The sequence below is a fragment of the Durio zibethinus genome, chromosome 13, assembly GCF_047325235.1.
Source record: "Durio zibethinus cultivar Kanyao isolate XHJ-2024 chromosome 13, ASM4732523v1, whole genome shotgun sequence".
In the NCBI taxonomy this organism is placed as follows: Eukaryota; Viridiplantae; Streptophyta; class Magnoliopsida; order Malvales; family Malvaceae; genus Durio; species Durio zibethinus.
Genome location: NC_143174.1, coordinates 24962371 through 24973901, shown reverse-complemented (window position 1 = coordinate 24973901; position 11531 = coordinate 24962371). Strand labels below are relative to the sequence as shown.

Genomic DNA, 11531 nt, shown 5'->3' with positions numbered 1-11531 from the left:
ATTTTGGGTCAAAACGAATTATAGATTTTGAACTCATTACATCTATGACCATAAAATCACTACAATCACAATTAGGCCACGTGTTAAAAAAATCGTTTTAGAAATGTTCACTTAGAAATTGGAAATGGGACTCTTGTTTTTCCTGAACAATCCTTTTCTTTTTGACTTGAACAAACTTCCAATTTCAAAGAATTGGACCACTAATCCTAAGATCACAAAGAAGACACATGAGCATTGGAACTTCAGAATTGAAACATATATACAAAAAGAACAAAATCTATGATTTGATCGGCCCATTAAGATAAAGCCCAATTCAGATCAGATTTAGACAAACTTCACATAAAGATTATGATTGAAGAAAATCTTGTAGCATATTTTGTTAATTATTCTTTTTGCATCAGAACATTTAATTCAATGATCGTGCATATATCTTTTGTTCAAAGAATAAGTTTCGAATCTCTTACCCCGAATGAAAAAAAATTACTCGGAATTTCAGATGTTGAGAACAACCAAAATTAGAAGTTGAAAGAGACTAAATCAGCTAATAGCATATTACGTATAAGATTAAAGATTAATAAAGGCAGATTAAGAGCACATGAGAAGATTAAAAGGATCTGCACCTGATGGTTAATTGATAATCTAGTTGTCTCCTCTATAAACAAGAAAGTTACTCTCCCCATCTTCCCCCCAAGCCACCCACCTTCTCTTGTTAAAAAATATGGTTGAAGCATTGATGACAGATAAGAACGGCTCGTTCTTTCCTAATAAGCCAGGCTAAAAGATTTGAAGCTATTTCGAACTCCCGTAACTCTGTACCTTTCTTTTATGTATGGCATTAGGTTCCGCTGCTTGGGCTGGATTTCTTGCATCTTTCGCGATAAAAACGGTGCCTTGAGGAAGCCCTGCAGTTTAGAGAATAATGAACACCATAACATGCTAAACTAGAGCATTTCTTGTCAATTGTGTAATCATATTTGAATCCTGAGCTGAAGGCATTTACGTGTTCATGAATGACAACATAATGCAATAAAAAGCAACTCATTTGGAGTTGGAGTGACAATAGAACAAGTTTTTTTCGTGTCATGCTAGGGAAACCACTAAAACATACTGATGCAATCAAAATGGAAACCAATACTATCGGACCAAGTAGAAGGATCACCTGTTGGTATTGAGATTCGTTCACCAGAACCAGTTCCTTGACTAGTATTACCAGCAACAGCTATCCTCCCTCGAAATTCCCGTGAGAATGCCATGCTTCCCACTGCTTCAGGTTCTCCACTGGGCACATAATTTTCACTAACTGGCCTCACAGCTGATTTAGGAGAGAAGGTTGTCGACCAAGATCCTCCATTGGATCCAGCCAATGCCATTATGACATCTGCCTGAAATGACCATACAGCAAACAGTGGTCATGACCAGAACTGTATGTTAAGAATTTCAAGCTACAGAATACTTGACATGTAAGGCATAAAAAAAAACCAACGAAAAATTTTGAAAAATGGGAAACCAGAAAAGTGACAAGAACCAGAGTATGAACTACTGCTTTTCAGAAGCTGTTTTTCAGCAAATTGTAGTACATGTTTATGCAAGCATTAGCTCTTCTCCTGTTCTCACAAGTTATCTGTGTAATAGTTGGGCTATAGGTTATTCCAGCTAACTTAGCTGGTGTTTCTGGTTTTGATCCAGTTCGTAACTAATCTTCCCTTTATCTAAAAGATGGTACAATCAGAGCTTTCATTTTGTTAACTTGTTGTTTAGTATGTACTACCCTAGTTTATGGTTGGCACTACCCTGAAAGTGTATCATTTTCTTCATTTAATTACAAACTTAACTAAAATCTTCTAAGGTAGCAAATGATATCAGGCTTTCAAGACAACCTAACTTTTCCACAATAGAACATAACTGACTCTCCAAAAAAACAAAAATGCAATCCACTTTATATCACCCCAAAAGAGAGAGAAGGGGCTAATACAAGTTAAGACAACTTAAAACTGATATAGCCATATATTTTTTTGAGGCAATGCTCCAATGACTCAGCACCAGTATCTCAGACAGAAATTTGTGTGAGCAAGGAAACAACAATGGAAGAAACATTGAAAAATCTCAGTTGCATTCAAATTCCAAAGTCTGTAACAATCTTCAGTTCTCAAATCAAAATCCCAATTTCTCAATAATCAAAGGTAATTGACAGATCCTCAAAAGAACTATACATATATGAGCTCAGGTAATACCATAGCTCATAGACCACATTATTAAAGCCCAGATAGGTAGTAAAATCCACATATAGTAACCAGCCTTAATGGTAAGCATATTTTCTAAACTTCCATCAGTACGCTTAAAACTTAGACAGCAGTTTCTCCATAACCAGCCTTAATGGTAAGCTTATGTTATGCATCCAAGGAACAATGGTAGCTCCATTTCCTAGAGTAACAGGCTGCATAAACTCAGGTTAGAATGGAAGCAACATGAACAGGAGCTTTACTCCACTCCTCAATAACATGTTTAAAGAAAAGAACTACAGAATATGCATGTCGGGCTCATTCCTCCTATTCTCCAAGCCATTATGGATATCAAAAGAACCTGCATGCAATCTCATCTGATGTTTCTGAAAACATGTACATATCAAACTTTCTGGAAACTTCTAAGCTCCAATACACATAGTTAAGTATGCAGGTCTACCCTCAGGCTCCATTATGGATGATGTTAAGCTCAATGGTCCTCTTGTGCAAGACAATGTCTCATCCAGCGACAGAGAAATTTGAAATCTAGTTTCTTTTGCAATTCTATGGATTATATCACGTAACAGCAATATCAACTTGGCCTAGCCAACCTAGACTAAATATTCAATTAGATGAAATACTTAATCAGATAGAGGTCTTTATAAGCATGCACCACAACCTTTCAGGACAATTGAAATTAAAAAACTTGAGGTCCATTGGCAAACAACAAGAGACCAACCTTGTTTGGATGTACATCATCGAAGACATGAGCCTGTCCAGCATAAAATATAGTCATTTGTCGGCCGGCGGTTGTTAATCCTTGCCGACTGTCAGCACAACAGAAAATACAGAATTCATTATCTGTATTTTTATTCTTTCCCGAGCACAACAATCAAAAACAGGAAAGAAAGACTATAATAAATTCACCTTGTAGGAACTGAAGACTCTGGATCTGAAATATGAGCCCCAGACTTCAGCCTGCCTGCACTTTGAATTACCCCAGATGAGGGTTTTTCAGTGGGAACACTACTAGCATTAATAGAGCTCAAAATTCCAGGGCCTTTAATTCCAGTTCTAGATCCTTCGTCAGCAGCTGCCTGAGAGATAACAGAAGGACCAACATTTGTATCCTTGAACCTGTTTGAAGATACTTGATGCACAAAAGGTACAAAGTGACCACCACGTGAAGCACACTGAACTGCAGAACCTATCATAGGGACAGACCGCTCGCATTTGGAAGAATTGCCTTCAAGTCTGCTACCGGTGGGAGATTGTAATATAAGAGACACAGAAGAAGGCCTCATTGGCTGCATACCAAGGACCACTTCATCCTCGTTGGACCTTCTGGGTCGCTCTCCCACAGCCCCATTACGAAGCATCTGAGTACAAATATAAAGAAAATTATTTAGTAAATATAAATGACTAACAACAAATGGAGCTTCTCTTTGATTTGGAGAATAGAGAGGTAAAACATGATAAGATATCACAAATACCTTCATCAAATGCAAGCTTTCAAGAGATTCATGACCCATAAAAGCCGAATCAGAATTACCTCTCTTACTTCCTATCAATCTGTTGCTTATCTCTGGCCCAGATATTTCACTCCTTGGACCATAGTAGGGAATGCCATCGAGATGATTTCCAACCTGTCTTTCTACTAATTGATGAGAAAATGGATCAAACTTTAACTGTGATAGGTAGAATCCCAATTCAGAAAACATAGGCACTTTCAAATATCTTGCCACCTCAGCAGTAGAATAACAAGAAACAAGCTTGAAGGTTAGGAATGTCAACAAACTTTGGTAAAAAGCATATCATTATAAACAAAAGTAGAACAGCTAACTGGTAACACGTCATGCTTAATTAAGTACTGTAATTTCGCAATGAGATGTTTCTGAGGAAAAACAAACACTCGTAGCATAGACGTATGATGGCCTTTTACCTACCAGATATGACAACATTGCACAGCAGCATTGAGTAGATGAAGTCATCACACACCATAGAGGCTTAAACTACCTTAAAAAAGCAGACGAATGGAGAACTACAAATTCCAAACTGAAAGAGAAACCATAAACCCTTATTTTACACAGCTATGTAGCTCAAAGTAAAATAAGGAAAAAATAATCAGATGAAATAAAACATGGAGAGAGAAGGGCTGAGCTTGAGGAGGAGCTACCACATCATTTCTGACCTCACAAAAACTAATCCATCATTAAGACACTAACCCCAACTATGAGAGTGAGACTTGCTACTTTAACAGTTAAATCAAGCTTTTTAAGCGTCAAACAGTGACTGGAACACAAAATCAAAACTACCCATGAAACTATACGGCAATAATCATGCTTTCACAATCCGTCATCTATAATACTCTGTGTTTTCCACATGAAAGCCACCCATAGGGAAAATGAAAAAAAAAAATCTAAAAACCCAAGCAAAAAAACTCAAAACAATCCCATATTAACAGCTTTGACGAAAATGAAACAAATTAAAAAAAGAAAAAAAAGCTTTAATGGAAAGATGGAGAAACTAACCAGAACCCAGATCAGAGGTGGAAGAGATGGGGCCACGGCCAGCACCACCACCGCCAGAAGAGGCACCAACGGAGGCAGAAGCAGAAGCGGAAGCCTCTGAAAACCTTGCATCAGTGGCCTTAGGGGCTAAAACAACAGGGGAATCTGTAGCTTTCATGCCCAGGAAATCATGAAACATTGTTGGCTTTACTTGTTGTTGGTGTTGCAAATGAGTTGAAGTGTTGGCATTGTTGGTGTTGGTACTTTTGCTTTGTTGAGCCATTTTCAGTACGGCCATTTCATCATCATCATCATCACCAACATCTCCACATCATCATTCTTCTGCTGTTGCTGCTTCACCATAACCTAGCTTCTCACTTCTCTCCCAACACTTTCTGTTAAAAAAGAAAAAGAAAAACTAACAAAAGAGAGCACGATTTTTGAAAAAGATTAAAAAAAAAAAAAAAGAGGAGAGAGGGTGAGAAACGCAGACTCAAAGTCTTTCTAAAGAGGAAGGAAAAGAAAGAGAAATAGAGCATTAAAAACCAAAAGCTTCTCTTTTTTTATTAGTTGTTCACTTGTTCTCTCAGTTCTAATTGGGGGTTTATTTTTTCTCTCACTCTGTTTGATCAGTGTCTGAATGTTATTGGGTTGTTTTATTGTCCAACACAAATGTTTTTGTTTGTGATTGTAGTTTTTCAGATTTTCTTACATAATAAGAGAGACAGCAAGCAACAGGGTGAAGTGAAATACGAGGTGAGGCGTTTGGTTTTTTCCTTTTTTTTTCTTTTTTTGGTTGGGACCTATACTTCTTAAGAATTGTGAAATCGCCCCGCAAAGACTTTGTTCACTAAGGATATAACCCATATAGGGTGCTTATTGCAATTCGCTAGTCCTTTTTTAAGATTTATTTTATCAAAAACTTTTACTAAATGAAAATTTGTTTTTTCACAATATTATAACTTAATTTAATCAACACATGCAATTATTTTTAAAATATGATATTTAATAAGTAAAATTTAAATTTTTAACACTTATAATTTTTTTATTAAAAAAACAATTTCTTTTACATTAAAAAATCAACCTAAATCCCAATCCAAATTCAAACTAGCACTTTGAATTCAACTAGAATCAATTAACATATATTTATTATAAATGCTTGCAAATGAAGGATTAAAAAGAAAAAAGCCAAAAATACAAGGGTTAGTATTCTTAAAAAAGAAAAACTTGTTTGGGGAGTGAAAGTGGAAGTGAAAGTGAAAGTTGGGATGGAAAATGGAGGGTTAAAGAGCAAAACACGTGCAAAGGGAAATGGGGAGCATTGATTCTCTCTCTTTCAAGTGCATTTGTTGACTGCTCCCACCACCATCTCCAACTTAACTGCTCTACCATTCTCGACACTTCACCTTCAATTAATGTAACTGATATATATTGAAAAAAAATTAATTGTAATTTCCATTTCTAGCACAAAAAGCTTTTGTTTTTTTTCTTACAGATGTACACTTTGGGCATGTGAACTTCTTGCAGAGATGCTTTCCTGAAATTTCTTCTTGAAGATTTCAGACGGGAAAATCGAAGGTGACATTTATATTACCATTTGAGTCACAAAGCTGTAGCTTTCAGTTTTCCACGTTTGAAACACTAGATTGCCACATGGACCAAAGATGCTGAAATTGCTCAGTTGCTAAAATCATAGATAAAAAAAACAAACTTTCTTTTGCATGGTCAATTTCAAAATCATCTATGGTTCATGAAAAACACTTGAAACCAAAAAAAAAAAAAGAGAAAAAACACCAAGCTTCATTATTGTTGCAGTAGGATTCACTAGATATCTTTAAGATACTATGCAAAGAAAGAAAACCCTTTGTTCTTTCATCTTTATTTATGGCGTTAGAACTCAAATCACATTAAGGAATAATCATGTCTTCACCAACCTAAAAACCTTGTCATTTGTTGCTTTCATTAATGACATGTTCGAATGGTTATAATAAGAATTTATTGGCCAATTTGGAGAGAAGCACGCTATATATATTTGCCTTTCACACTTGCCCAAAATATCACAAGGACAAGATAACATAAACATAATAATAATGATGCATTTAAACATTAGTGCAAACAAGATATGGTTATATCTGTATGATGAGGCACTTACTCTTGCTTTCCAAGAGATATCCACCCTCCACTAATTTATTCATTTTTTGGGTTATTTGTTAAGTATGAAGTAAAATTATCCGTCCAACTTGAACCTGAGATCTTTCTGTCATCATCACTAAGCATCATTTGAGCTAAACATATCAATAACTACCTTTGCCTGTAAAATGAAAGTGAAAGGAGTAGAAAGAAATTTACCATCAAGGAATGGATCTTGAACCTTCTTAAACCAAGTTTAATCATTTTACTACAATCTAATCACTCTCAAGAAAAATCTCAAGAACATCATATGTTACGTCCACATCTCATTTAATCCAAACCAATAACAATCAAATTCCAGACTACTAATATATTCAAGTCCAGCATTTACCCACAACCATGATAAATTATTAGGGGGAGAGATCATTATCTACAGCTGTTCACAACAGGCAACCTTTAAAATCAAATTAGATGATAAAGAGAATCAGTGATGTAGTTAATATGACAATCAAACCCCACCAATAATAAGCCATCACATTTCGAATTTAAGAAGCAAGTTACCATATATGTAAGCATATGTAAGCAGTTGGGAGTTTCTTATATGCCTTGTCAAAGTCTTTCAAATAAACTATTAAGTATAATCCACTACATGGCATGGCCCTTCCCATGACTTTTCCAAGGAAGCAACTAACATCCCACACAGTGGCATTGGAGAATACATTAAAACAAGTTACAGGAAACGGCTGCCAATGGAACATCCAAAAAAAATCCCACCACCACTAACAGCAGCCGTTTAAAAACATTTCCCATCCTTATAAAAGGTGGGACAGAAAAGGAAAAATCAAAAAGCTCGGGACAACAACAGTTCAGGAAAGCAGTTAACAGGTGATTGATGTTGCCAAAGGAGTTACGAGAACAGCAGTATTTCCAGTTATTGGCTGGAGACTGGCTGCATTTTCTAATAGCTCCCATGCTTCCTTCCGTTTCTCAGCTAATATGCTCAGCTTTGCCTCTTCCTCCTTAAAGTGAGTATGACAGGACATGAACAGCAAATCATCCATCTCCATGAACATCTTTCTGACATTTAAAGTTAAGTTGAGCACTGCCGGGTTCCAATGGTTCTGGGAATTCTTTTCCAAGGCTGGAAGTATTATGGGCAAAATCACATGCCGATTAAGTGCAATTAAGTTTACAATTTGATCATTATTCCAAAAGAAAAGTGCCCTTTCAGCCACCTGAAACAAGCAGATTAATTGGAATAAAACTTATAATCATCTTTTCCACATCTTGCATTAATTAGAGCAATCAAGTGAAATGACTGAATCTTATGATGAGCATAAAAAAAAGGGCACATAGATTACCCAACTAAAACAACAGTTAAACACTCAACATCGGAAGAAGCTCATGGCATTTAGTCCACAGCAAAATCATCCAAGGTAAGGGCAGCCTTTATTTGCCATAAATTTATACCCATTTTGCAAATGAGGAAATGTACACTAGCCAAGAGTTCAGAGATACCAAGTAGCTCGATCACTTAATTAAAAACAAAGACATGCTGGCACTTCACATCATTCAAGCCAACAACATAAGCAGCAAGTCAATAAGAAGGCCAAAAACAAGTAGAAAGCCGTCACCACCTTACAGGCCTTGAGCAAAGGTCATTGTTACAAGTAAACAAACAAAGGAATTTGTAATTCATGGCGAAAACTGAACACTTTTGGTCAGAGATGACAACATTAGCAAGCTTATTGTCATTAAAGCTGACAAGAAGGCTACCAACCCCTATTAAGATAGTTGATAGACAACTTTTAGTCAATTATTGTTTGGTTGGTTGCATTAGATAAGACGACCCTATTGTTGTAAAAGATTGAGAACTAGCTCATAGCTTCTGAGATACAATATTAATTAACTGTCTTGTTGGATATTTACCAGTTGTGACGTGGCATTAATTGCTGCAGAACCATAACATTCCCAACCCTCATTATAAGACATTAGGAAGTCCCCCCAAACTAAGGCCAGGCCCCAAAGTTGACCTGAGTAAGGTTTACTTTAGATTAAAGTATAGAGATGCACATAAGCTCAATCTCATTAAAGCCAATCACGCGGCTATCAACCACCAGTTTTGACATTATATAAGTCATTGAATCAGGGCCTACCCCCAAGTTATCTAGAATTATGCTCACTTCTGGTCAACCACGATGGTGTAGGCTAGCTTAGTGTCAGTCCCCTTCCTCATTTCTCAAAATGTTAACAGATGAACTTTTAATGCAATATGATAGCAAGTTTAGAAGTGAAATAGCAGGTGCAGAGCATGATCCGAATTCGTTGAAAAGAGAAAATCCAAGTCAATGCACCAGCTTGGAGAAAAGAAATATAAGAACATACTAAACATGAGATGAATAATTGAAGAAAATTACTGCATTTAATGTCAGCAAATAAGATAGAAAGAGAATATCTCAGTGAATAGAGAAAAATACCTGGAAGTGGAAACTGTTAATGCAACAGCCAATCCGCCAGAACAATGGAACCATAACCTTCTGGAATTCCACCATGTTAATTGCTTCCAAAATCTCTTCCAACTCACCGAGAAACATCACCTCCTTCTGGCTGTTTGTTATGGGCCAGTACTTCAACAACCCCCTTATCACTGTACTGGACAACTTGGGCTCCTTCTCAATGAATTGAGTAACACAAAAAGACATTTGTTGAAAGTAAACCCCGAAAGTTTTTGGCTTGTGGAGAGGAATCAAAACCCTCCACAAGAAGATCTTATGCTCCTCCTTCAACGGCAAAGCAAACCCGCTGATTATACTCCCAAAAATCTCCAACAACTCTGCAATCCCATTATGTCTCTCCGTCTCAAAAACAAACCGATAGAATATATTGCTTATAGCCTTCCGAATGAACGGCCTATGAACCATAAACTTGCCATAAACCCTATGCAGTATAGTCTTCAAACAATCCCTTTCCCTTGGATCCTCTGAATCAAACAAGTCAAGCATTCTCAAAATAAAGGAATGATCTATATACTTTTTAGCTACTTTCGCATCAAGACATGAAGAGGTGATAAACTTAAGCAGCAAATCATAAACAATTTGCAAATGTGGCCAAGCCGGATCAAACATCGGCTCATCATCATCATTTTCACCACCATCACTAGCAGACCGATAATTAGGCGGGAAAACTCTAAACAAATTCACAGCACACATCCTACACATAGCTAAAATCGCAGGTTCGCTAAATTTAACAGACCCAGAAGCCACAAAATCCAACAACTCGAGCAAGGTTTGTCTTTTAACATCTTTTTCAATTGAATTTTTAGTCGGGTCAGTGAAATCGAAAGTTACACAACAAAGGCTGACTTTACTCACAAAAAGATTCATTTTTTCCGAATTTGGCACGTCTTTGAATGGCAACAACGGCTCGATTCCCGCCACAACACTCGCCGGAAAAACGGCTGAGGATGTCCGTTTTGTAGCACCGGGGCGGCCAGAGCCCGAGTTCAAACTGTTGGATCGTTGAGTTTGTAGGGTTGACCCAGCTGTCGTGCATGAGTTTGACCGAGCTAGCCCCGGCGAATCCGATTTCCCGGATTTTCGTGGGAGTTTACTGAAAATTTGCCTTAGCATTGTAGATTTTTAGAGGGATAAAATTTAAAAACAAGAGGAAATTTTAAATTGAGGATAAAAAGGAATCTTAAATCTTAAAACAGCCACAAGGACTAATTTGATAAATTAACAAAACAATGTTAGAAAGAAAGAAGGAAACCCTAACCCTAGATCTTTTTGAGAGATCGAGAAAGAAACGCGTTTCGATCAACATTGAAAGCATTGAAACGGATTCCCTAAAAACGGTAAAAAGGAGAAACCTTTTTCAATCACTAACATTCTGCTCCCCAAATTAAAAATAATAATAATAAAATTTCACGAATATCAATCAAAACAAAAAAAAAAGGAAAAAAGATATGAAAAAAAGAAAGAGAAATAATTTTAGACGATGAATCCGAATCTCAGTATTCCAAGAGAAAGAGAGAATTAATTGCAAAGTAACATATGAATCTTTGGTACCGAAAGACCCGAAGAGATTTTGAGAGAGTGAGAGAGTGGGAAACTGGATGTTTGGAGAGAAAGAAAGAGAAAGAAAAAGAAAAAAGAAAAAAAGTTAAAGAGAGAGCGAGAAAGCTTCTTGTTGTTGGTTTTTGAAAATTTTTTAAGGTGGAGATCTATCTAACTATCAAGGTCGAGTTTCTTTGGAATCTCTGTTGTTGTAATTGAAGACAAAGAAAGGAAGAAAAGTTTTTTTTCTCGGTTGATGAGAAAATTGTGGGATTTTCTCGGAAACTGCAAGCATGCGCCTTTTTTAAAGAATAGTTTATATGGAAAAGAAAGTACAATTATTTTCCTGCGTTTCTTTTTATTTTTGTTTGCTTATGCATGCTCTGGATGGTTCACGTTCATCAGGCGGTGACACGTGTTTTTTGACCGTTGGATATGATTGGTTCGATTTGTGGTCATGTGTATTGGTAAGGATGACCCCCCTAAATACACTTCTTTTTATTTGTTTTTAAAAATTATTATTTTTTGGATATTAAAAATTTATTATTATATTATTTTTCAAATCCTTTTTATGTACATATTTAAAAATTTTTATTTGGCTATGTTCAAATATTTAG

The 11531-nt window shown here is 36.3% G+C and overlaps 2 protein-coding genes across 5 annotated transcripts; both read right to left on the bottom strand.

The window, feature by feature from the left end:
* Positions 1 to 529: 529 nt before the first annotated feature.
* LOC111303357 (protein TIFY 8-like) lies at positions 530 to 5443 on the bottom strand. Of its 4 annotated transcripts, none has more exons than XM_022899565.2 (6): positions 4751 to 5443; positions 3713 to 3876; positions 3147 to 3598; positions 2959 to 3046; positions 1160 to 1382; positions 530 to 902 (listed from the first exon to the last, which is right to left on the bottom strand). In XM_022899565.2, exons 1-6 carry the CDS (start codon positions 5025 to 5027, stop codon positions 790 to 792), a joined length of 1317 nt encoding a protein of 438 aa, XP_022755300.2. In that variant the 5' UTR covers positions 5028 to 5443; the 3' UTR covers positions 530 to 789. The 4 variants fall into 4 exon arrangements, with proteins under 4 accessions (XP_022755300.2, XP_022755301.2, XP_089598396.1 ...); XM_022899566.2 differs by having other exon boundaries at positions 3713 to 3873; XM_089742270.1 differs by having other exon boundaries at positions 3713 to 3865; positions 4751 to 5440.
* A 1953-nt stretch (positions 5444 to 7396) lies between these two features.
* LOC111303356 (serine/threonine protein phosphatase 2A 57 kDa regulatory subunit B' kappa isoform-like) lies at positions 7397 to 11250 on the bottom strand. The gene is made up of 2 exons (XM_022899562.2): positions 9337 to 11250; positions 7397 to 8094 (listed from the first exon to the last, which is right to left on the bottom strand). The coding sequence occupies exons 1-2, from the start codon at positions 10486 to 10488 to the stop codon at positions 7738 to 7740; spliced, it is 1509 nt and encodes a 502-aa protein (XP_022755297.2). The 5' UTR covers positions 10489 to 11250; the 3' UTR covers positions 7397 to 7737.
* Positions 11251 to 11531: the final 281 nt, after the last annotated feature.